Source organism: Lithobates pipiens, unplaced genomic scaffold (assembly GCF_037356315.1).
Source record: "Lithobates pipiens isolate NorthernLeopardFrog02 unplaced genomic scaffold, aLitPip1_a1.2 Scaffold_19, whole genome shotgun sequence".
Lineage (NCBI taxonomy): Eukaryota > Metazoa > Chordata > Amphibia > Anura > Ranidae > Lithobates > Lithobates pipiens.
Window position 1 is genome coordinate 184,836,122 of NW_027507764.1, and position 27,612 is coordinate 184,863,733.

General features: G+C 43.4%; 1 protein-coding gene across 2 annotated transcripts in view; it reads left to right on the forward strand.

The window, feature by feature from the left end:
* The window catches only part of ULK4 (unc-51 like kinase 4), a 951,013-nt gene that overhangs the window by 365,410 nt on the left and 557,991 nt on the right, over positions 1 to 27,612 (forward strand). For both annotated transcript variants that reach the window (XM_077491567.1, XM_077491568.1), the window contains exon 22: positions 2,942 to 3,069. In XM_077491567.1, the coding sequence (XP_077347693.1) occupies positions 2,942 to 3,069 (128 nt within the window). The remainder of the gene's footprint in view (positions 1 to 2,941; positions 3,070 to 27,612) is intronic.

Consider the following 27,612-nt stretch of genomic DNA (forward strand, 5'->3'; position numbering starts at 1 on the left):
GGCCAGGAAAGGGGGGCGAGCGAGCGCGCCCCCCCTCCTGAGCCGTACCAGGCCGCGTGCCCTCAACATGGGGGGTGCCTTGGGGAAGGGGGGCCGCGCGGCCCCCCCACCCCAAAGCACCTTGTCCCCATGTTGATGAGGACAAGGGCCTCTTCCCGACAACCCTGGCCGTTGGTTGTCAGGGTCTGCGGGCGGGGGGCTTATCGGAATCCGGGAGCCCCCTTTAAGAAGGGGGCCCCCGGATACCGGCCCCCCACCCTATGTGAATGAGTATGGGGTACAATGTACCCCTACCCATTCACCTGTGAAATAAAGTACAAAAAAAAACACAACACAGGGAAAAAATATTTTATTGCACAGCTCCGGGGGTCTTCCGTCTTCGGGGGTCTTCTCGCCGGACTCCTCCGCTATCTGTGTGTAGCTCTTTTGCTAGCGGAGGAGTCCGGCTTTCTTCCTCCCCGCCGCCGGCCTCTTCTCCCGACTTCGGGGGTCTTGTCCCCCTCTTCGGTTCTTCTGCCGGGCCACCGCGCCTTCTTGTAGCTCTTTTGCAGGCGGTGGCCCGGTCTTCTGTCGCCGCTGCCTTCCGTTCTTCTGTCGCCGCCTTCGGTTCTTCTGCCGGGCCACCGCGCCTTCTTGTAGCTCTTTTACAGGCGGTGGCCCGGTCTTCTGTCGCCGCTGTCGTCGCCGCCGCCGCCGCCTTCCGTTCTTGTTCTTCTTCTTCTTCTTCTTCTTCTTCTCCTGGAGATGTTGACTCGACGAGCTCTCCGGCCGGAATGCCAGAGCCGCGCTGTGCGGTCACTTATATAGTGACAATGGGGCGGTGTCACATGGTATATGTCACATGGGTTGGTCACATGGGTTGATGTCACATGGGGACTATGATATCGTAAGGGGGCGGGGTCACCATGTGACCAACCCATGTGACATATACCATGTGACACCGCCCCATTGTCACTATATAAGTGACCGCACAGCGCGGCTCTGGCATTCCGGCCAGAGAGCTCGTCGAGTCAACATCTCCAGGAGAAGAAGAAGAAGAACAAGAAGAAGAACAAGAACGGAAGGCGGCGGCGGCGGCGACGACAGCGGCGACAGAAGACCGGGCCACCGCCTGTAAAAGAGCTACAAGAAGGCGCGGTGGCCCGGCAGAAGAACCGAAGGCGGCGACAGAAGAACGGAAGGCAGCGGCGACAGAAGACCGCTTCGGTTCTTCTGCCGGGCCACCGCGCCTTCTTGTAGCTCTTTTGCAGGCGGTGGCCCGGCAGAAGAACCGAAGAGGGGGACAAGACCCCCGAAGTCGGGAGAAGAGGCCGGCGGCGGGGAGGAAGAAAGCCGGACTCCTCCGCTAGCAAAAGAGCTACACACAGATAGCGGAGGAGTCCGGCGAGAAGACCCCCGAAGACGGAAGACCCCCGGAGCTGTGCAATAAAATATTTTTTCCCTGTGTTGTGTTTTTTTTTGTACTTTATTTCACAGGTGAATGGGTAGGGGTACATTGTACCCCATACTCATTCACATAGGGTGGGGGGCCGGTATCCGGGGGCCCCCTTCTTAAAGGGGGCTCCCGGATTCCGATAAGCCCCCCGCCCGCAGACCCCGACAACCAACGGCCAGGGTTGTCGGGAAGAGGCCCTTGTCCTCATCAACATGGGGACAAGGTGCTTTGGGGTGGGGGGGCCGCGCGGCCCCCCCTTCCCCAAGGCACCCCCCATGTTGAGGGCACGCGGCCTGGTACGGCTCAGGAGGGGGAGCGCGCTCGCTCGCCCCCCTTTCCTGGCCGGCCGGGTAGCGTGCTCGGACAAGGGTCTGGTGTGGACTTTGGGGGAACCCCCGCGCCGATTTTTTTCGGCGTTGGGGTTCCCCTTTAAGCCCATTCCAGGCGGCGGAGCCCGCGACGTCTCCTTCGCGGGCCCCGCCTACCTGTACACGCGCTCGAAATGGGCGGATTTGCCTCCTCCTTACGTGGGCATGTCCGTTCATTTCAAAAGTTGAGCGAACTGTTTGGCAAACAGTTCGCTGAAACAGTCCGCTCGTGTGTGGGCAAGTCCGCTCATGCAAATTTTGAGCGGACTGTTTGCCGAAACTGTTTGACGAACAAGGTTGGGCAAACAGTCCGCGCGTGTGTACGCGGCCTTATAGTTTGCCTTTAAATTCCAGCCATGAGCTGTGTCCACCCCATGTCTTCCCCAACTATACTTTATTTTATAATTAGGTTTTCTAGATGTTCTCAAGCAAGTCACATGACATGACACCCTGCACTCACAGGAGGTTCTCAGTCTTCAAGGTCGAATAAAACTGGACTTCATTCACTTTGGAAGACTGAGAATGGAAGAAAAGAATTGGTGATTAACTAAATAGGAGAAGAACTGCAGCCAGAGCTGTTTCTTTTTAATTTTACCAGCTCCCGGGGAACATTATTAGACTTGGAGAGGGAATGGTAGTGTAATTTAGGGTGACATTTATTGTGCATTGTTTCAGCCTAGGCTTTGCATGTAGGTGTACTCACTAGCATTATCAATCTGCAAAGCTGGCATGGATTCTTGCTAAGAAGTTTCACAAGTAAGAAAAACAAATTAAATGGATCCTCAAGATACATATTTTATAATGCAGGAACGGTTTTGAGAGTGCAACTGGAAAATGTTTAGCATATTTATAAATGACTCATCTTTGACAATTTGTTAATAGACTAAGAAAACAAAATCTAATCTTTCTTAAACTAATGTGTTTAGATTTTCAATTTTCTCCTGTCTCTGATTAATGATCACCTAGTTAAACAATGCAAGAATTTAGCATTTTGTTTTTTTTTAGTTTTTTTCTGATTACTTTTATCCCCATAATGAAATGGCAACCTGCCGAGGCATATTTTACTCTTCACCTTAATGTTTCTTTCACTTTCTAATTTATGTTCCTCTTCTCATTTATTTTTCCATTTTTTTTTCAGGATTTTGTTACAAAGATAGTTCGTCTTCTCGAAAGCCCTTCCACGGCAATACGAGCCAAAGCTTTTCTGGTCATTTTGCAAGTTTTAATTAACAACAAAGAGATGTTACTGCTATGCTGCCAAACCAGGTACATCTAATCTGATTAAATATGTAAATCTTGTTTTATGATTTACTGAAGTACAAAGCTAAAATGGTTACTCTAAATCAAAGCTGAAAAGAAAATATCAAACATTTTTTTTAGAAAATTTTGTTTTTGGAAAAACAGCTGTTTTTTAGAAGAAAACCTTACATATTACTACATTACATATTCTAGACCTACATGGGCAGATCTTTTATCTGATACGACATCAATGTGGCCATTCCTTAACATTTAAGCCTCGATCAAAATGGGGGGGGGGGGGGGGGCATTACTGCAGCTCACGCCTGAGTGAGGGCCATGTTTACCCACATGGGTATCATCAGATGTTCTGTACATCCCTCTGCAGGCACTCCTACTGATGTCAATTAAAATGCAGTGGCTGCATGGGCATCACTGTTGCTCCCAAGTTGATATCCGTGTGGGTGTGGTTGTAGCTCTCAGGTTGGGTGCAGTAGTTGTGTCCATGTTATCGCTGTGTCCTAATTGATATCAGTGGGACTATCTTCGCAGGAACACCTGTGCAAGTAAACACAACCTTGCACGGACATAAGCTTTAGTACCCCCCCCATGTGTATGAGGCTTTCAACTAACATATAGGCATTCAGGGTGTTTTTTTTTGTCACTTGTTTTATTGCATGGTCTTCTAAATAGGACTCTCTAGGTATCTGCTGTCAAATTAATGAAACTTGTACTACATTCAAAATGAAAGTGTGTGTGACATATACTTATATAATTAAAACACCTTTCCCATGGTACACAATTAGGGAAACTATTTTGCATCTGACCTAGAATTAATTCTAAATTGGTTTCAGTTCGTAGAGAAACCGTGACCTTGTAGAGAGTTAGTCTGCTTTTATGGATGTCATGCTGCATGTGTAAAACAAATACCTTTGGTTTAAATTGTCTGCATTCATTCTTCAACATGCATCAAGTTTTGATTTATATCTATTAAGGTAAACTGCAGGCAAACAGATAAATATACAGCTAAAATTCATATATGTGAATGGGGATGAGCTCAGGAGTGTTCAGATCCAAGTCCGAACTCACCTTAGGCCGCGTACACACGCGGGGACTGTTCGCCCAACTTTGTTCGTCAAACAGTTTGAGCGGACAGTCCGCTCAAAATTAGCATGGACGGACTTGGCCACACACGACGAACGAACAGTCCGCTGAAACTTGCGCGATGACGTGAACGGCACGTACGACGGGACTAGAAATACGACGTCCTATACACTGCAATGCAACCTTCGCCGTGTAAATCCTTTCTGAGCATGCGCGGAACTTAGTTTGACGAACAAGCCTACACACGGGCGGACTGTCCGCTCAAACCAAGTTTCAGCGGACAGTTTTACGGAATTTCCGAAAAACGTTGTTCGTCAGACTGTCCGCTGAAACTGTCCGCTGAAGCCCACACACGAGCGGACTGTCCGCCGAAACACTGTTCAGCGGACAAAGTTGGGCGAACAGTCCCGCGTGTGTACGCGGCCTTAGTGATCTTGCCAGGAAGGTCAGTACTGTGATCCATCCACCCCTTTCGCATAGTGTAGTGTTTTTTTTCTCCACCGCAGTTAACCGTCTCAGTTTGCAGCTTCTCGTTTTAGATTGATAGCACTGGCAAAGCAGTAGAGGCAGATTTGTTTGCATTGCTGCCCCTTCCTTTTTTCACTCTTAGGCCGCGTACACACGGGCGGATTGTCTGCCCAACTTAGTCCGCTGAACCGCGTTTCAGCGGACAATCCGCTCGTGTGTGGGCTTCAGCGGACTTTTTCAGCGGACAGTCTGACGGACTTTGTCTTTCGGAATTTCCGTAATTTTGTCCGCTGAAACTTGGTTTTGTCCGTCCAAACTTGGTTTCAGCGGACAGTCCGCTCGTGTGTAGGCAAGTTGGACGGACTAAGTATGGCGCATGCTCAGAAAGGATTTACACGGCCGAAGGTTGCATTGCAGTGTATTGGACGTCGTTTTTCTAGTCCCGTCGTACGTGCTGTACACGTCATCGCGCAAGTTTTCAGCGGACTGTCTGTTCATCGTGTGTGGTCAAGTCCGTTCATTCAAAATTTGGACGCACTGTCTGTCGGATTGTCTGACGAACTTAGTTGGGCAGACAATCCGCCCGTGTGTACGCGGCCTTACTGTGCAAGAAATTACAGGAAGCTAGTCTAAAGCTAAAGCTAATTTACGTGCTTTTTTCTAGTTGCATTTAAAAATGTATGCACTTTTTTTTTTTCTTTAGCAAATAGGTAAAAAGGTGATTCTTTAAATCTGTTGAGAGTTGAACTTTAACCACTTCAGGGACCGGGCCTATTTTTCTGACTGAGTGTTTAGAAGTTAAAATTATTTTTTTTGCTTTAATTTTTGAAATTTACTTAGGACCCCCAATCTTTATATATATTTTTTTTCAGACATCCTAGAGAATCAAATGGGAGTCATTGCAATACTTCCTGTCACACCGTATTTGCACATTTGCATATTTGTCTTACGAGTGCACTTTTTGGGGAAAAAAAATACACTTTTTAAAATTAAAAAATAAGACAACAGTAAAGTTAGCCCAGTTTTTTTTTTTTCTTTTTTTATATTGTAAAATATAATGTTACGCCAAGTAAATTTATACCCAACATGTCACGCTTCAAAATTGCACCTGCTTGTGGAATGGCAACAAAATTTCACCCTTAAAAATCTCCATAGGCGATGTTTAAAAACTTCTACAGGTTATCAGTTTTAGAGTTACAGAGGAGGTCTAGGGCTAGAATTATTTTTCTCACTCTAACAATTGCGGTGACACCTCACATGTGTGGTTTGAATACCATTTTCAAATGCAGTTGCAACTTACCTATGCCTTTGCTTCTGCATGCAAGCTCGGCGGGACGGGGTGCTTTGATTTTTTATTTTTCCTATTATTTATTATACTTTTTATTTTTTATTTTGACACTATCCTTTTTTTTAAAAAAAAGGGTCACTATTATTCCTATTACAAGGAATGTAAACATCCCTTGTAATAGAAAAAAAAGCATGGCAGGATCTCTTAATCTTAATCAAAAAGACCTTAGATCTCATATTTACACTAAAATGCAATAATAAAAAAAAATGTAATTTGAAAAAAATATTTTTTTTTTAAATTCCCCTTTAAGAGCATTGGGTGGAAGTGACGTTTGATGTCGCTTCCGCCCTCCAATGCTATGGAGCCGAATGGGGGCCGTCTTCCCTCACTCGACTTCCAGAGGAGAATGGACACGATTGTCTCGGCCGCTACCAAAGGCTCCAGTAAGCGGCGGAGATGACCGGAGAGCTGCAGGAGGAGGTGCCCTCTCCCGCCGCCGATGAAAGTGATCTCGTGGCGAAAAACATTTAGAGTGATTTTTTTTATTTTATTTACTACAAGTGCCCTCTTGCTAGGTGGTGGCTCCTAATCTGCCACGTCTGGCTCCGCATCACTTCCTCCCTCGCCTGTGCCCCTGAGAAATCTCATCATTTCCCAGGAGTCAGCGGGCAGGATTGTGTGAAAAAAAAGTGTTATTTCCTGACAGGAAATGATGTCATTTAAGGCAGATCTATCTATCTGTCTATCTATTTTGTCATAACAACCGGGGGAGGGGGGGGGCATCCTCCGTCACCCCCCGTTATGGCAATTTGCTAAACAATAGGTGCTACGGTTGCCAGAGCATCTCGCCTGTGCAAGATCAAGAGATGCATTCTGGTTACCCAGCATGCACCTCTCGATAGGTTATCCAGGAAGAGGTTACAATTGGGCTTCATATGGCCACACTCATCATGGCAATGGCCAGAAGAGGATCAGCTAAATCGTAAGATTAAAAAATATATATATGCTTACAATCCACTAGCATATACACATATAGTTTATGTGTGTTATTAATGCAGTGTGAGGGGATGCCTGGAAAAAATAAATAAATAACACATTTTGGTGGCCAGAACTCCGCTTTAAGTGGAAGATATAAAAGAGAGATGGGGCGAGTGGCACTACCCTAATGTAATAAGGGGTGATATTACTCTATGACCCACAGCAATATACCACCCTCACCTTGCTTACACACAGAAATAGTCAATATTCATATGTGACATAATAATAGCAATACTGTAACAAGTATAACACATCGAAAGGTGATAAAACCCATAAGCCTTGAACTTAAAATTCTAATCAATACCTACATCCCAAGTGTGAAATGCCACACCATAAAAATGAAAAATTAAGAAGAAAAATTATGTAATATGTAATAACAGATATATATATATATACACACACACACATATATCACATTTAGTGTAAAAAGTTTGTGATTTTTTTTATATAGGAGCAAATTAATGCTAATCAATAGTTCCACAAAAATAATGTGTAAAAGTGCTGTACAAAGTGCCAACAATTTCAAAGCGACCACAGTGCTCAGCAGATCAGGTGTCTCTTGTGCTCCCCCTCAAGGGTTCCTACTCACCAGCTCCCACTACCCCTACAGGGGGGATTGGCATGTATGGATATCCGGGGGGGTTAGATGTCCCTTGCTGTATCCTCCAGCAGATTTGCCTGGCGTTGTTTCCCCTGATGGCTCATCCGGTCAGTACTCCAGATCAGGATGTCCAGAATCGCTCTCCTAATCAGAGCTCTCCAATTCCAGTTTCCAGAAAAAAATCCAATGGATTTTCAGGGATTAATCCTCACAAGAAAAGAGATATGGCTCACATAGTGTAGTAAAAAGGTAGATTTATTTAAAAAATTAAAACAAAAAACAAACAGTAGGCTTCTCACCAAGCGGGTGCAGCCCTTAAAAAACAACCCAGTCAAATACAATGTATGCAGGTGCTGGTTCGCAGTGTGCGCTCCAACTGTGTTCCAGCTCCCTGCTAGCGTACCGGAAGTAGCATGAGTGCATGGAACCCGGGTTCTGGAATAAGTGGAGAAAAAAGGGCTGATATATACAGTATCTCACAAAAGTGAGTACACCCCTCACATTTTTGCAAATATTTTATTATGTCTTTTCATGTCAAAAAAACTAAACAAAAATGACACTTTACTACAATGTAAATTAGTGAGTGTACAGCTTGTATAACAGTGTATATTTGCTGCCCCCTCACAATAACTCAACACACAGCCATTAATGTCTAGACCGCTGGTAATAAAAGTGAGTACACCCCTAAGTGAAAATGTCCAAATTGGGCCCAATTAGCTATTTTCCATCCCCAGTGTCATGTGACTCATTAGTCAAGGTCTCAGATGTAAATGGGGAGCAGGTGTGTTTAAATTTGATGTTATCACACTCACTTTCTCATACATGGCACCTCATGGCCAAGAACGCTCTGAGGATCTGAAAAAAATAAATAAATAAATGTTGTTCTACATAAAGATGGCCTAGGCTATAAGAAGATCGCCAAGACCCTGAAACTGAGATGCAGCATGACGGTGGCCTACACCATACAGCGGTTTAACAGGAGAGGTTCCACTCAGAACAGGCCTCGTCATGGTCTACCAAAGGAGTTGAGTGCATGTGTTCAGCATCATATCCAGAGGTTGTCTTTTGAAAATAGACATATAAGTGCTGCCAGCATTGCTGCAGAAGTTGAAGGGGTAGGGGGGTCATCCTGTCAGTGCTTAGACCATACACTGCACACTGCATCAAATTGGTCTGCATGGCTGTCGTCCCAGAAGAAACCCTCTTCTAAAGATGATGCACAAGAAAGCCTGCCAACAGTTTGCTGAAAACAAGCAGACTAAGGACATGGTATAATGGAACCATGTTCTGTGGCCTGATGAGACCAAGATAAACTTATTTGTTTCAGATGGTGTCAAGCATGTGTGGTGGCAACCAGGTGAGGAGTACAAAGACAAGTGTCTTGCCTACAGTCAAGCATAGTGGTGGGAGTGTCATGGTCTGGGGCTGCATGAGTGCTGCCGGCACTGGAGAGCTACAGTTCATTGAGGGAACCATGAATGCCAACATGTACTGTGACATGCGGGCAGCACAGTGGTGTAGTGGTTAGCACTCTCACCTAGCAGTAAGAAGGGTCGCTGGTTCGTATCCCAACCATGACACTACCTGTCTGGAGTTTGCATGTTTTCCCTGTGCCTGCGTGGGTTTCCTCCGGGTACACCGGTTTCCTCCCACAATTCAAAGACATGCAGGTGGGTTAATTGTCTTCTGTCCAAAATTGGCCCTAGTATATGAATGGGGACCTTGGATTGTGGGAGTGGGCTCCTTGAGGGTAGGGACAGACATGTGTGTAATGTACAGGGATAGGGACAATTGTAGACACTCACTCAGGTTGAACTGGATGGACTGGTGTCTTTATTCAACCTATCTAACTATGAAACTATGATACTGAAGCAGAGCATGATCCCCTCCCTTCGGAGACAGAGCCGCAGGGCAGTATTCCAACATGATAATGACCCCAAACACACCTCCAAGATGACCACTGCCTTGCTAAAGAAGCTGAGGGTAAAGGTGATGGACTGACCAAGCATGTCTCCAGACTTAAACTCTATTGAGCATCTGTGGGGCATCCTCAAATGGAAGGTGGTGGAGCGCAAGGTCTCTAATTTCCACCAGCTCTGTGATGTCGTCATGGAGGAGAGTGGAAGAGGACTCCAGTGGCAACCTGTAAAGCTCTGGTGAACTCCATTCCCAAGAGGGTCAAGGCAGTGCTGGAAAATTATTGTGGTCACACAAAATATTGATATTTTGGGCCCAATTAGGACATTTTCACATAGGGGTGTACTCACTTTTGTTGCCAACGGTTTAGATATTGCTGTGTGTTGAGTTATTTTGAGGAGGATAGCAAATTTACACCATTTTACAAGCTGTACACTCGCTATTTTACAGTGTAATTTCTTTGGTGTTGTCACATGAAACAATATAACATATTTACAAAAAATGTGAGGGCTATACTCACTTATATGAGATACTGTACATATGTTGGGTAAGGTGCATGGAATGATTTTTTGTTGGATATCTGGACTTGGTGTTTACGTCACAGTAGTTAAGGGATACACAAGTTGTTGCATGCCCAGATGTGAGTATTTTTTGTCACTGGAGGGGGTGATGTTTTAACCACCTCGCGCCCGCCCTATAGCCAAATGACGGCCGTAGAGCAGGCGCGTTCGTCCGGGAGGCCGTCCCTGGACGTCCTAATGTTTACTTCCGCAATGCGCACCGTCGTGGGCACGCATCGCGGAAGTTCTGTGTTCGCCGTGTCCCCCGGGGACAGGCAAACACAGATCGCTGTAAACGCCCAATCACAGCGGCCGTTTACAGCGCGATCGGCGTTTCCAATGGGAGATGATCTCCTATGTAAACATAGGAGATCATCTCTCAGTGCCATCCATCCTCCCCCAGCAGTGCCATCCTGCCCCAGTGCCATCCGCCCCAGTGCCATCCACCCCAGTGCTACCTGCCCCCAGTGCCATCCACCCCAGTGCTACCTGCCCCCAGTGCCACCTGTTGCCAGTGCCATCTGTCATCAGTGCCACGTATAAGTGCCATCTGTCATCAGTGCCACGTGTCATCAGTGCCACATAGTGCCATCTGTCATCAGTGCCACGTATTAGTGCCATCTGTCATCAGTGCCACGTATCAGTGCCATTTGTCATCAGTGCCACCTGTCAGTGTCACGTGCCATCTGTTGTCAGTGTCACGTGTCATCAATGCCATGTATCAGTGCCATCTGTCATCAGTGTCACGCGTCATCTGTGCCATGTATTAGTGCCATCTGTCATCAGTGCCACGTATTAGTGCCATGTGTCTTCAGTGCCACGTATTAGTGCTACGTGTCATCAGTGCCACGTATAAGTGCCACGTGTCATCAGTGCCACATATTAGTGCCATCTGTCATCAGTGCCACATATTAGTGCCATCTGTCATCAGTGCCACGTGTCATCAGTGCCACGTATAAGTGTCATCATTGCCACGTATCAGTGCCATCTGTCATCAGTGTCACGTGCCATTGTCCTGGTGCTTCAAAAGTGTAATAAATAGTAAACAAGTTAGATGTGTAATTTATGTTCCTAGAACACATGATGGCGCTACCTGCATGTTGGGCCTCTATGTAGCCAGGCTGTGAAAAAGTCCCACACATGTGGTATTGTAATACTCAGGAGGAGTAGCAGAATTTTTTGGGGGGTGTCATTTGTGATATACACACACATGCCACGTGAGAGAAATAACCTATTACAATGACAATTTTGTGGAGAAAAAAAAAATGAAAAATCTTAATTTTGCAAAGAATTGTGGGAAAAAAATGACAACATCAAAAAGCTCACTATGCCTCTTACTAAATACCTTGGAATGTCTACTTTCCAAAAAGGGGTCATTTGGGGGGTATTTGTACTTTCCTGACTTGTTCGGGTCACAAGAAGCGAGATAGGCCACCAGTACATCATATGTGATCAATTTTGTGCGATTCGCACCACAGCTTGTAGACTCTCTAACTTTCACAAAGACCAAATAATATCCACTAATTTGGGTTATTTTTACCAAAGATATGTAGCAGTATAAATTGTGGCCAAAATTTATGAAGAAAAATTAATAATTTGCATAATTCTGTCACAGAAACAAAGAAATATGCGCTTTTTTTCAAAATTTTCGGTCTTTTTTCATTTATAGCGCAAAAAATAAAAACCCCAGAGGTGATCAAATACCACCAAAAGAAAGCTCTATTTGTGGGAAAAAAAGGACAAAAAATTCATTTGGGTACAGTGTTGCATGGCTGAGTAATTGTCATTCAAAGTGTGAGAGCACCGAAAGCTGAAAATTGGTCTGGGCAGGAAGGGTGTTTAAGTGTCCAGTAAGCAAGTGGTTAAAGCTGTATTACAGTATCTTGTTTTTCGTTTTTTTTGTGGTTTTTACCAATTCAGTGAAGCCAATGGGAAAGAGTATTGCCTAGAAGAAATTGATTGTTGGATGGATTTTTGAAATGTATATAGAAAAGGGGGGGGGGGGGCTTTGTGTGAGGCACATATTGTGTACTATATGCCTCCATCCCTGATTCAATTGAACATTAAACCGAGAGGGAGTTGGTACTTTGTGTGAGGCAAGTGGCAACCAAATAGGATAATATACGTACCGATGGCTAAGCAATTCTGTTTATTTGTCATAAAGAGGGTATAAAATCGTACTCCGTATGAAATATATAGCAAAGCCATTGAATAAATACACACAAATGGATAAAGTACAGTTCATGAATACATGAAGATAATGATATAATTACATATTCCAAATAGTTCATATGCATATACACACATTATAAAAACAAAATATCAGCACATTCAAGTAACCCATGTATGGAGTAAATACTCTGTGTGATGATTAATAAAATAAGAGATTAAAAAGTTCATGCAGTGGTAATTTTGATTGAATAAAAACATGGTGCATCCTATCAATTCTAAATGCATTTCATGTTACTAAAACACTTAATCAGGAGCGGGTGCATCCACTATTCTGCAAGAAATATAAAAACCAGTAAACTCCAACATCAAAGGAAGGAGAAAGAAGAAAGATTTTAAGGATAAATTGCTTACATGGAACTGGGTTTGAGACGTATGTACTACAGTAATTTAGAAGGAACCGCTAAGGTAGGCTGTCTGACCCGGGAGCTGAGGAAGCCATACCACACACGGGGCGAGCATCCAAGCACAAAGTCCCCAGGGTATTGGATTCTCCATGGTGTTAAAATAGTAACATGGGGTGAATCTGTGAAAAAATAAAATTAATAAGAATAGCTCTCTAATAAAGATGCCAATGTGAACCAGGTGAGACCAGTGTGCATAAGGGGATAAGGAGGTGAAAGGAACATCACTGAAGTGAAGAACATAAGACCATGGCCAGCAAGAATAGAACTATACGTCCAAATAAGTATAACAAGCATTTGTATAGGAGCAAATGTGTGTGATGAAAAGTTATAAAATAGCCAGGAAAAGTACAAACAAGGCAAGATCCATCTTAGGAAATATAGTTACCTCATGTGCATGTAAAATAACAAGTTATATTTGTGATGTACAGCATGACCAATGGTGCAGGTGAAGGAGAGTTGTGAAGGTAAAGGTGCTTGGCAAGTATCCAGCCCTCCTGCAGGTAGCTCCCAGTGTCAAGCTAGACAAGATAGAGTAGGAGAGGTGCACTCCTCCCAGCGGCAACGCTGGTCGCGAAAAGGCACCAAATGCCTCCCCCTATACATCAGCCAGAGTGTGGAGTGGCATCCTAAGGCGTCACACGTGGAATGCCATGCGTGGCACTGATGCACAGCGAGCAATACCGCCTGCTCCCCCGCCCCTAGATAATGGGAGGGAGGGGAGGGTGAGGGCACCAGGTGCACATCATTGCTCCCGGGCATCAGGCAGTCCCATACATGGGTTATTGGAATATGCTACTATTTTGTTTTTATATTGTGTGTGTGTGTGTGTGTGTGTATGTGTATATATATATATATATATATATATATATATATATATATATATGAATTATTTGGAATATGTAATTTTATATCCTTATCTTCATGTATTCATGAACTGTACTTTATCCATATGTGTTTATTCAACAGCTTTGCTATACATTTCATCCTGAATGTGATTTTATACCCTCTTTATGACAAATAAAATAGCTTAGTCGTCTGTACATGTATTATCCTAGTTGTTTGCCAATTGCCTCACACAAAGTCCCAACTCCCTCTCTGTTTGATTTTTGAAATTTGATAAGGTGCATTGAGTGAATTTGGGAGCACATCTACATGTGTTGGAATTTTTATTTGGTATATAGGATATGCACACTATAATATATCTCAATGTGAGTAGTGGTGAATCAGAGTATTTTTTTTTTTTTATATCAAACTATATTATGCTTTTGGGTTTTTTTTTTCTGTTTAATTTTCACATTCACTTTGGGGAGGGTGAGGAAAAATACCACTGGGAAGGATATACAATTGTGTGAACATAAAAAGAAGGAACCTACAACAGTATTTACATTGAAGGCCCACTTCAGGCTGAACATACAGCACTATATAGTTTATTTTATTTTTTTTCATACATCAGGGGACACAGAGCCATAGTAGTTACTATGTGGGTTATAGGGCCACTGATAGGTGATGGACACTGGCACGCCTTAAGGCAAGAAGTGTACTCTCTATATAACCCCTCCCACTACTGGGAGTCCTCAGTTTTTTCCGCCAGTGTCTAAGGTGTTGGTCACGAATAAAGATTTGCTGTGCTGAGCTCCACTGGAAGCAATCGTTGCTGGGGCTAGTCATGCTGATCGGATCCATTCAGTGTCCTTTCATGGGCCTAAGGAATGATACCCGTGCCTCGTGTCCGAAGAAACAAGGTTTTGCTTGCGAATGCTTCTCTTTTTAGAGACCTGGACCCTGGGATCCAGTACTTTTTGGTAGTAAGGCCATAAAGTTTTACTGGCAGGATGCTTTTGCAGGTCTAGGATTGTGGGTAACCTCTAGGTTCCCCTATTCCTGAAGGTTTCGGAGCCCACCGTGAAGGGTGAAGATTGGGTTTATCTCAGATAAACCTGCAGCGAGGAAAGGTAAGTGGAGATTTTCTTATGAATTTCTCCTTTTAAGTTATAATGTTGTCATGTCTATGTGTCACCACTGGGGGCTGTATTGACCACTCACCGCTTGATGCTGGAAACAGTGCTGTGTCAGAAGCCTTCATTTTTTTCCTCTCCTCCGGCCACAACAAGCTGATCCTCTGGTAAGAAAAGGGGGGACTGGTTCTCCTCCTGCGCCCCAATGTTGAAATTAACCCCTTCGGAGGATCTATATGCCGAAAGCATTCCTTTAAAAAAAGCAAAACGCTCAGCTGTGGTTTTTAACCCCCCTGCCGCCATATTAGCTGTTTGCAAGGTGCCTGAAGTCCGCCGCTCGCACAGGAAAACACTTTCTTTTGAAAGATGGGAGGCGTAATTAGCGCGGCAGGGCTAATGGCGTCAGATGCCGACCGCACATGGAGGAAGTTTTTAAAGCACTTTGTGTGTAGCTGCTGCTGACGAGGGTCACATGAGCAGGAGGTGGTTTACTTCAGGTTTGTTGACACAGGCATTCCCTTTGACACATTATTACTTTACCAGGCTAGGTATTAATAGCAACTTATAGCGCTGTACTACTAACCTAGCAGTGTACATTCTTTTTGGTAACGCCTCTGCTTTTGTGCTTCAGGCTATGAGTGGAAGAGGGACCAGGAACTCCTCTAAGGGTTCTAAAGGGTCAATGGTTTCACAACAAAGAAGTCCATTTCCAAAAGAATGTCATCCTCCTTTGAGAGTGATGCGGCCGGTCAGATTGAGCGGTCAGGGGAGACTGTTGTTGCAGCTGCACTAGACACTTCAGTCCCTGTATATATCACACAGGAGGTTTTCTCTTCTACCATTTGTAATTTGGGAAAGAAGATTGATGCTATGATATCTCTCCATAGTGGGTCTTATGCCGCGTACACACGACAGGACTTAAGTCCGGCAGACTTTCGACGGAGTTCTGACGGAGTTCTGACAGAGTTCTGACGGACTTTCCGAATGAACGGACTTGGCCACACACAATCACACCAAAGTCCGACGGATTCGAACGTGATGACGTATGACTGGACTAGAATAAGGAAGTTCATAGCCAGTAGCCAATAGCTGCCCTAGCGTCGGTTTTAGTCCGTCAGACTAGCACACACACAAGCGGATTTCTGGGTCCGGCAGAGTTCTGTCGGAAAAATTTGAAACATGTTCCATTTCTAAAGTCTGTCAGACTTTTGCAAATCAAAAGTCCGCTGCAGCCCACACACGTTCGAATAGTCTGGAATCATTCCGTCAGACTTTTGATGTTGAAAAGTCTGGTCGTGTGTACGGGGCATAAGCGTAGCAGTTCCCCCCATCCAGTGCTCAGGACCTTCTTATTGAGGTGCAAGGGGCAGGGGATCAGGAAAATCTTCCAAGAGATTTGCAAGATACTATTATAGATACTAATATAGAGGGAGTAACATCACAAGACAGGTTGCTTGTGCACTCTCTTACTAAATTGGTTCGTTCAAACTTTTTGCTGCCTGCAGAGCAGGCTCTTGATGAACCCACCTCTGGTTTGGGATCATTAAAACCTCCCCCATCTGGGAATGCTTTTCCTATTCATTCATGGCTAAAAAAAGCTTATATATTCTGAATGGGAACATCCGGATAAACAATATTATCCTCCTAATGCCGCGTACACACGATCGAATTGTATGACGTACTTAGTCCGTCATACAATCCGGCGGACTTTCTACTGAACGGACTTGGCCACACACGGATACACAAACAGTCCGACGAAAGCTTGCGCGATGACGTACAGCACATACGACGGGACTAGAAATAGGAAGTCCAAGACACAGCAAAGCACCCTTTGGGCTCCTTCTGCTGACTTTGCGTTAGTGGAAGTTTGGTTAGAGACGATTCGCGCTTTTCAGACTTCAGCTTAATTCGTCCGTTTTCTGCGGCGCAGTCTGCCTGTGAGGTTTGTATCTGTCTTTCGGTACGCGTGGATCAGTTGGTACCTGTTTCGAATTGGAATATTAATCATAGGATGAGGATGAATAAAGACATTTGTGATAACTCTGTGTGAATATAAGCAGCAAAGCAACTTCACTTTTCTCGCATTATGAAGAAGAAAAGAATGTGCTATATTAAAAAATCACAAAATTAGCAGCATGACGAATATGCTAGCTTTAATACGAACACTAGTTTTACAAGACAGAGCGCTTCCGCCCTGTAAATCCTTTCTGGGCATGCGCCATTCTTAGTCCGTCGGACTAGCATACTGACGAATGTATTGTCCGCTGAAACCAAAGTACGACGGGAAGATTGGTGTGCAAACCGACCTTCTTAGTACTCCGGACTTCACGCTGAAAAAGTCAGCTGAAGCCCACACACGAGCGGATTGTCCGGTGAAATGCGTTTCAACGGACTAAGTACGTCATACAATTCGATCGTGTGTACGTGGCATAAGAAATTCTCCACACTTTATCCTATGGAAGAAGATTTCTATAAGAAATGGGGGGTTCCAGCAATTGATGCTGCAATTGCCTCAGTGAACAAAAGTCTCACGTGTCCAGTGGATAATGTGCTAATGTTAAAGGATACAACAGATAAAAAGTTGGAACTTCTTTCCAAAAGCAAATATATCTTTAGCAAATTCAGTAGCGCAGCCGGTTCTTGAGGCAATTGGTGTATGTCAGTCCATTAAGGAACGGTTTGTGGAGATACTTAAGATTCTGCCTGATCAGCAGGCCCAGCAATGGGCTGGTGTATCAGACGCTCTATGTTTCACAGTAGATGCTATGAAAGATTCTATTATTCAAGCCTCACGACTTATGCTTGGACTAGTGCATTCTCGCAGAGTTCTGTGGCTGAAAAATTGGTCAGCCGAAGCACCATGTAAAAAACTCTTGGCCAGTTTCCCTTTTCATGGTGAATGGCTATTTGGAGACAATCTGGATAAAGACATCGAAAGGATCTCTAATGGGAAAAGTTCTCTTTTACCAGTAAAGAAGAAGTTTAAAAATGTCTCCTTTAAGTGTCCATCTCTTCCCTGTGTCAGGGGCATCAGCCTCTAGACAGTCTCGATGGGAAAAGCTCTCTTTTACCAGTAAAGAAGAAGTTCAAACATTTCTCCTTTAAGCGTTCTTCCTCACCTCTGTCAGGGGCATCAGCCTCTAGGCAGTCTCGATGGCCTCAACCATCAAGTTCAAGGGGAAGACCCCAAGGGGCAGCACCAGGGTCAAAAGAGATCTTAGGGCAGAAAGCCCACAAAGCAGAATGCTAAAGCCTCCTTATGAAGGGGTGTTCCCACCCGCTCGGGTGGGGGGAAGGCTCCTGCAATTTTTAAATATCTGGCAGGAACAATGTCAAGACAGATGGGTGGCTTCTTCAGTTTCTCTAGGTTACAAACTAGAGTTCCAAGAATTTCTCCTAGGCATTCAGAGAAAAATAAGTCTCTCTTTCTAGCTTTGGATCATCTATTATCCCAGTTGGTGATATCAGAGGTTCCCTTAGAGGAACAGGGCACATGTTTTTATTCAAACCTTTTCACGGTTCCAAAACCAAACGGAGAATTAAGAGTCTATTCTATTCCATTCTAGATCTCAAAGATCTGAATTGGCACTTAAATATCTGATCCTTTCGCATGGAGTCAATCCGATCAGTTGTTTCCATCCTGCAAGGAGGAGGGTTTTTGGCTTCAATCGGTATTAAAGATGCATATCTCCACGTGCCAATATTTCCCGCTCACCAGAAATGTCTGTGCTTTGAAATAGAAAATCATCACTTTCAGGTTGTGGCCCTGCCATTCGGTCTAGCCACAGAACCACGGGTGTTCTCAAAGATTCTGGCAATTCCTTTAGCCATATTAAAGGCTGAAGGCATAACAGTTCTAGCCTATTTAGACAATCTAATTTTAATTCCTTCATCATTCAGTCTCAGGTCTAAACCAGAGTCTGATCACAGCTGTAAACTACCTGGAATCTTTGGGTTGGATACTCAACTTGGAAAAATCCTCCTTAAAACAATCAAGGAGATTACAGTACTTGAGGCTGGTCATAGATACCGTACAGAAGAAGGTATTGTTACCCCAGACAAGAATCAGTTTCATTATAGGACTAATTCAACTTATAAAAACAAAGAAAAATCCTTCGATTTGGCTGTGCATATGATCGTTTGGGAAAATGGTAGCCTCCTTCGAGGCCATCCTTTACGTGCAGTTTCACTCAAGACTGCTACAAAACACCATCCTGTCGGACTGGAACAAAAAGATTTAGGCTTTGGATTTTCCAATACGCTTATCCCCCAACGTAAATCAGAGCCTAAATTGGTGGTTGATATCCAGCAACCTCCAAAAAGGGAAATTGTTTCTGCCAGCATCCTGGAAAGTGGTGACAACATATGCCAGCCTTCTAGGCTGGGGAGCAGTCCTGGAAGAAGATTCTGTCCAAGAGAGATGGTCCAAGTTAGAGAGGATCTTGCCTATGAACATTTTGGAGATTCGGGCTGTACGTCTGGCCCTAGAATCTTGGACGTTCAGACTATGGGATTGTCCTGTCAGGATTCAATCCAACAATGCCACGGGTGTGGCTTACATCAATCACCAGGGGGGGAACGAGAAGTTGTGCATCCTAAAAAGAGGTGAATCATGTTCAAGCTTGGGCAGAACACAACATTCCTTGCCTATCAGCAATTTTAAATCCAGGAATAGAAAATTGGCAGGCAGACTTCTTGAGTCACCAACAATTATTTCCGGGGCAAATGGTCTCTTCACCCGACATCTTCCTAGTGTCAGAAATGGGGTATTCCGGACTTGGATCTGTTCACGTCCAGATTCAACAACAAAGTCGACAACTTTGTGTCGAGAACGAGGGATCCACTAGCATGCGGAACAGATGCATTAGTCTTCCCATGGGATCAGTTTTCACTGATCTATGCACTTCCTCCAGTTCTGATACTTCCGCGTCTTCTCCGCAGGATCCATCAGGAACGAAAGGAGGGGATTCTGGTGGCCCCAGCCTGGGCCAAAAGATCTTAACTTGCTGAGATCATAAAGATGGCGGTAGGAGTCCCTTCTCGCACAAGGTCCGGTATTCCATCCTACCTTACGGACGCTAAATTTAACAGTTTGGCTATTGAACCCCACATTCTAAAAGATTGTGGGTTATCTCCTTCAGTAGTGTCTACTTTGATTAATGCCAGGAAGCCGGCTTCCAGAATCATTTACTATAGTGTCTGGAAGGCACATGTTTCTTGGTGTGGATCCAGGGCTTGGCACCCCAGGAAGTATGTCATAGGTAGGATCCTTGATTCCTACAAATGGGATTAGAAATGAAGTTGGTCTTGAGTACTATCAAGGGGCAGATCTTGGCCTTGTCAGTGTTTTTTCCACGGCCTCTTGCTTCCCACTTTCTGGTGCATAGCTTAATTCAGGGGATAACAAATTAACCCCCCTATCAAGGCATTTAAATTTAGTCTTATCGGCTTTGCAGAATCAGCCTTTTGAGCCTTTATGGGAATTGGTTCTTCATTTAAAAAGGTTTTCATTTAAACCAAGATATTATTCTTCCTTCTTTCTTCCCAGAGCCTCAATCTAGGGAAGAGAAGGCAGTACATTCACTTGATATAGTAAGAACGATTAGAGTCTATTTAAAGGCGACCGCTCAGGTTCACAAAACAGATGTATTGTTTGTACTGCCAGAAGGTCCAAAAAGGAGACAGGCAGCATCAACATCTACTATTTCCAAATGGATTTGTCAAGTGATTGCTCAAGCTTATGGCTTAAAGAAGAAAATTCCTCCTTTTCATCTTAAAGCACACTCAACCAGGGCGATTAGTGCCTCTTGGGCAGTCCATCATCAGGCCTCTATGGCTCAGATCTGTAAGGCCACAACTTGGTCTTCAGTTCATACATTTACCAGATTTTATCAAATCGATGTTAAAGGTCATGAGGATATTGCCTTTGGGCGCAGTGTACTGCAGGCTGCAGTATGAGTCCTCTGGCCTCCTTTTTGCCCTACTTTTTTGATGTGTCTGTCTCCCTCCCTTCAGTTGCCATTGCTATGGGACATCCCACATAGTAACTACTATGGCTGTGTGTCCCCTGATGTATTTAAAGAAAACAGGATTTTTAAAACCGCTTACCTGTAAACTCATTTTCTTTGACGTACATCAGGGGACACAGAGGTCCCTCCCTTCTTGGTAAACCACTTGTATTGCTTGGCTACAAAACTGAGGACTTCCAGTAGTGGGAGGGGTTATATAGGGAGTACACTTCTTGCCTTAGGGCGTGCCAGTGTCCATCACCTATCAGTGGCCCTATAACACACATAGTAACTACTATGGCTCTGTGTCCCCTGATGTACATCAAAGAAAAGGATTTTACAGGTAAGCTGTTTTAAAAATCCTGTTTTTGGTGTGAGGGATTCATCATCTGATCAAGATCAGCAAAATAAATCAACAAAGCAAGAGACTTTTTGAGCTTGCATATGTGCATGTTATTGGACTTTGGTATGGTATTTATGGTTGACCTTTTTTTTCTGATGCGGGTGGCAGATTGTCTCCAGCTGCTGGGTTTATTCATATTTTATTAAGGGTAGCTTGAATGGATTGGTGTTTGTGTATTAAAATCTCAAATATTGCATATGAATATTTATTTCTTGCGCTTACGGCCAGCAGGTTAAACTTTAGGCTCTTTTATACCTGCCTACCTGTTTATTCTTTGCTGTTCTGTGAAAAAAAAAAAGCTTTTTGTATACAGAGTTCGATTTGAAATTTACACACACAAAACTGAATGAACACAGGCATTGCCTTACCTCTTCTTACCCTTTGTATTCAGAGGAGGACATCTGTGGATTTAACCAGAATGAAGTAGTCTGAAAGCAAACAGCTTCTGCTGTGTTCTTTTTCCTGTGCAGAAGTGTACAGGACATTAAGGCTCTGTTCACTCCTAGGCATTTTTGGGCATTTTTCTGCTGTAAGGCTCAGCTCTGAAAAAAATGCCCAACAAGACAAATCCCATTTCACTAGCCCCTGTTCACATCTAAGCATTTTGTCATCTGAAGCAAAACGCTTGAAGCTCAAAAAAGTACAGGAGCTAGCGTCTTTTTTAGCAGATTACAGGCATTTTCTGCTTTTTACATTGGTGTACTTTTGACCTGTACAAAATTGCAGCATAGACACCGCTCCTCCCCATTGAAATGAATGGACACCATTGCTGAAGCACATGCAAAGCACTTCGGCAGCAGCGCTACACGGGCACATTTAACCCTTTATTCGGGGGTTAAAAGCACCTGTTAGCGACCAAATAGCGCAGCTAAAATGATGGTAAAGCAGCGCTAAAACTAGTATCATTTTACCGCCCACCCCAGTGTGAAAGTAGCCCGAAGCTTGTTATATAAAATACTGTGAATGATTTTAAATAAAGACTATGGGATTAAATTAGTATTTTTTTTTTTTTTTTAGTTGCCTCAATGTTTTTGTTTTTTTTAAGTTATGTGCATGTCAGGTCACCTTGAGGCCTGGTGACAGATGCACACCGTAGGGATTAGGAGTGCACCGCAAGATTGTGGACCCTACGGCTGACTGCTGCGGACGGGGCTAGAGCGTAAGATTCCCTGGGGTGCGGAGTCTAAGAGCCAGCAGGTGTTCACCAGAGCCTCGAGTGGTGAGGATGGACTTGGCTGCAACTGGCTCCAGGTTGCGACCCCCAGGGTCCCCCAGCTCACACCCACAGTAGGCAACAGGAGGATAGGGATGGTGAGGGACAAAGCCAAGGTCGGGGCCACAAGCAGACAGGAATAGTCAGGGACACACCAAAAGGTCAGGATCACAGACAAACAGGGATAGTCAAGAACACGCCAAAGTCGGTAACGGAATAACAGCAGAGCACACGGCAGGTAACAGGAAGCTAACACACAAAGGTTGATCAGCAGGGCTGGCCTGCAGTGCACAGGTTAATATAGAGCTCTCTGATAGGAGCTAGGGTGGAGCCATGCCAGAGGATGGATTACAAAAGCAGACATGTGAGGGTCGGCTGGTCTCTAGATGAACACATGGGAACAGGTAAGCAGACAAACTATTGCATACCCATGACAGTGCATCAATCAAGTTTTCTCTTTTATCGGGTCATCACCAAATTGCTTTGGCTTAACAGTACGTACTAAATCCCTTTTAATACACTTATGTTATTACAAATGGAAAATGGTTGTATGTACTATTAAAATGCCTTAGCTGTTAAAAAAAGAGATTTAGCTATTGCATGGTTAGGTCAAACATAGTAAAGAATCTGAAGCAGTCATCTTAAGCCTGTGGCTGTCAATACATTATGAAAATCCACGTTTTTATCTTTTGTTCTGTAGCTGCATGATTGCTGTTCCAGAATAAAAAAATACGGGCCCAATAAGTAAGGCCCAGGATAGTAATCAATAATAATATACAAATAACAACCCGATAAAGGTTTTACTTCCATTTTCTTTTTTATGGATTTTCCTAATAGTATTATCACATCCATCTGTGTGTGAAAATTGCTCAGATCCCTGTGGCTTTGGAGTAGACTAAAATGTCTTATCAGAAAATGGTATATTTAGTGCATATGGTATAGTGAATCTGTTAAGACACGGAAAGGATCTAGTGTGTAATTTGGATTCAGATGAGACATATAGATTGAAATCTGAAAGTCTGGAAAGCAAAGATACACATACAAAGCAGACAAATATATAGTAAATATATTTTCTGCTACAAACCCTATATTTTCCACATTTTTGGAGTTCAGAAGATAAAGGTAAACTAAATGGCAGCATATTTAATACCAGCTATATTACAATTTGGATTGACTGCATGTTGCTTGATAAAATGTCTTGCATATTATTTTTTTATTAGTTATTGTTATCCTCACCTTGTCTGCTTGCTGGTATTTTAGCTGAAAAACCACACAGCACATAGATGCATTTTATCTACTTTTTCTTCCAGAGAATACATTTTACTTTCTGTGTGTTTGGGTTCTTTTGAGAGACTTGACATTTAATGGTAATCACAATATAATTTATATTGTGCATACTAATAGAACACTTCAGTGCAATTTAATTTACATGGCCATAAACAAAATAATGGCCTTGCAGCGATACTATTTCGATTTTTCTTTCTGCTGACCTGAGTAAGTTATTTATTTATTTCTGTTTAGAAATGCTTTTATTCTACATAATTATATTTGTACAACGCCTTTTCAAAATCAAGTTGAGACTCTGTGTAAAATCTACATAAAAGCAGAATGCAGTGATTTGCAAATCTCATAAACCCATATTTTTTTTTCATAATAGAAAAAAAGAAAACATATCAAATGTTTAAATTGAGAAAACATGTATAATTTTAAGACAAAAATAAGATAATTTTGAAATGAATGGCAGCAACACATTTAAAAAAAAAAGTTGGAACAGGGCAAAACAATCTGGCAAAGTAAATGATACTAACATTGAAAGGCTGGAAGAACCTTTTGCAACTAATTTGGTTGATTGACAATATGCACTAATGCACATTGAGAGGCTGGCTTTTGAACTTAGCACTGATAAAAAGCTGGAAAGTTCCTCTCCTCTTTAGTTTTGGAGGACGTGGTGCCCATGGTTGCCAAAATGGAATGTCAAATTTCAATTTGTCTGACCACAGAACAGTTTTCCACTTTGCAACAGACCATTTTAAATGAGCTTTGTCCAAGAGAAGATGGTGGCTTTTCCAGATCACGTCCAGATATGGTTTCTTCTTTGCATGAGAGAGCTTTACCTTGCATTTTTGTATGACATGGTAAACTGTGTTCACTGACAGTTATTTTTGGAAGTATTTCTGAGCTTATGCAGTGATTTCCATCACAGAATCATGCATTATTTAATGCAGTACTGTCTGAGTACCCGAAGATCACTGAGCTCACTACAACAAGACAGAGATCACTGCTCCCAGTGACAGAGAACAGTAGATCCCTGTCATGTTGCTAGGGAGAACAGAGAAATGCCTTGTTTACATCAACCCATTCTGCCTCTTCTCACCGCAATCGCAGGCCACCGGCGAACAACGAGCTTGTGGGACCTGTGGGCACGTTAGACAGGAATTTAAAATTTTACATTTTTCCTGCTGTGCCATTCTGCTGATGTAAATTGGCATGCGGCAGTCGGCATGTGGTTAATTGGCTCATGTTAATTATATCACTGTCTAGTAGTTGCTAGAGGGGGAATTTCCACAGCCTTCTTTCCTGCTGATAAAGCTGTCTGTGTGCCCAATTACTGATTGAAATATTTGTTGAAAAGTTTGAATGTACCTGTGTCTCATGTTACTGGATGTACAGTTTACCCCACCCTGTGTCATTATGCAAAGAAAGGTGGGGGGGGTTGTCCCAGAGCGTATATCTCTTTGTGCCTGTGTTTCAATAAACCGTTGATGTTTTGCACCACCCTACACTGTGTCCTGACAAGTGACTGAGTGAGCTATGTGGTCTTGGATCATTCTGTTACTGTGCAAGGGAAGCTTGCTCGAAGGTCATACTCCTTTTGAGTACCAGGGTCCTTTACACATCCTTTGATATGTTTTTTTTCTTTTTTTTTGTAGTGGATTCCCACCTTTAGTTTCCAAGCTTGGCTATGTCTTGGCCTATTCTTTGGTATCTCTTGCTGCTTGTCTAACTTACTGTGCTGGTTTCTTTCCCACTTTCAAGTGCTTATCTCTACTTTCATCACTTTCAGACACAACAGTGTGGTGCTATAGTACCTTGAAAAGGTATTCATATGCCGTGAATTGTTCAACATTTTGTCATGTTACAACCAAAAATGTAAATATATTTTATTGGGATTTTATGTGATAGACCAACACAAAGTGGCACATAATTGAGAAGTGGAAGCAAAATTATAAATAGTTTTCAACATGTTTTACAAATAAATATGTGAAAAGTGTGGTGTGCATTTGTATTCAGCCCCCTTTACTCTGATGCTCCTCACTAAAACCTAGTAAAACAGAAATCATCTAAATTCGTAAATATAGTCCACCTGTGTGTAATGTAATATTGCTATTCTGTGAAGCAAAGGTCCACAGTAACTCTGGAGGAGCTGCAGAGATCCACAGCTCAGGTGGGGCAATCTGTCCACAGGACAACTATTAGTCGTGCTCTCCACAAATATGGCCTTTATGGAAGAGTGGCAAGAAGAAAGCCATTGTTGTACTAAAGCAATAAGAAGTCCTGTTTGCAGTTAGTGAGAAGCCTTGTGGAAGAATGCCCTCTGGTCAGATGAGACCAAAATTTTACTGTTTTGCCTAAAAGCAAATCGCTATGTGTGGCAGAAAACGAACACTGCACATCACCCTGAACACACCATCCTCACCGTGAAACATGGCGGTGGCAGCATTCATGTTGTGGGGGACAGGGAAGCTGGTCAGAGTTGATGGAAAGATGGATGGAGCCAAATGTAGAAGAAAACCTGTTAGAGTCTGCAAAAGACTTGAGGCTAGGGGTGGAGGTTCACCTTCCAGGAGGACAATGACCCTAAACGTACAGCCAGAGCTACAATCGAATGGTTTAGAGCAAAGCATATTCATGTGTTAGAATGGCCCAGTCCAAGTCCAGACCTAAATACAATTGGGAATCTGTGGCAAGACTTGAAAATTGCGGTTCACAGACACAGAAAGGTGGTTCTACAAAGTATTGACTTATGTCACATTTTTTCAGATATTTATCTGTAAAAAAATAAATGTGAAAACCATTAATCATTTTCATTTCACTTCACAATTATGTGCCACTTTTGTGTTGGTCTATCTCATAAAATCCCAATAAAATACATTTATGTTTTTGATTGTAACATGACAAAATGTGGACAATTTCAAGGGGTATGAATCATTTTTCAAGGCATTGTTAATCCTATGGACAACTTAGCACAGATGTACGAATGTAATTTTCCTAAAGGAGGGTTACAAAATGTGAAACACACTCTGCATAGCTTTTGGGCAGATCTCTAACCAAGAACATTACAAATTAAGTAAACTTGAATGATCACTAGTAACCTGCTGCATGTCAAATCTTCTTAAAGTGGAGGTCCACCCACTGCTGCAAAAATGTAATACTAGGACACCTATAAAAGACAGGTATCCGATCCCCCCGAAATGTGCCAAATGTGGAACGAAAGGGGGGGGGGGGGGTCATGTCAGACAAATGAGAAAAAGTTCCACTTTAATTTTCCGCTTTAATTACTTTACTTGCACTTTTGATTGAACAGTAATTAGAATCAGGGCCAGATCTAACCTGTCTGATTTAGAGGAGCAGTAAAAAAATGTCAGGGTGCAGAGAGTGGGAGGTCAGCAGGGCAGTGTACAGAGGCTTTTCGTTTATAGGGCAGTGTGCAGGGGGCAGCAGGGAAGGCAATATACAGGGTGTCAGTAAAGCAGAGGACAGGGGGTAGAAGGGCAGTGTACCGGTCAGCAGGGCAAAGGATGGGAGGTCAGCAGGGGAGTGTACAGGAATCAATAGGGCAGTGGACAGCAGAGTGTAGGACAGGAGTCACCAGGGTGAAGAACAGGGGTCAGCAGGTCAGTATACAAGGGTCAACACGGCAGTTTAGAGGAGTCAGCAGAGCTCAGAATAGGGTTCAGAAGGGTGGAGGACAGGGGTCAGCTAACAGAGAGCCCCCCTCCCCCCCCAGAAAAAATAAATTATCAAAACAATATTAATGCTGAAAATACACTAAATTCATTAGCAGAAACACAGCATAACTTGTAACTTCCTGCAACATCTTAAAGACAAAACTATATTGAGTTAATAAATAAATAAAACTCTGTGTGCAAATTAGGTCTTGGGGCTCATTCACATGGATGTCATGTCCTGTAAAGTGTAAATCAGTGTTTTTTTTTATGTGACTGGAGCTGTGTATAGGCCAGCTAGGTTATGCTATGGGGATGCAGCGTAGGGAAGAGGATGGTGCACAGAGAGGATGTAAATGCTGGCAATTACAGAGCCGATCCTCTGTGTGTGTCTCTCTCTGCAGCAGCTGAAAGCCAGTAGGAGAGAGAGGTGAAG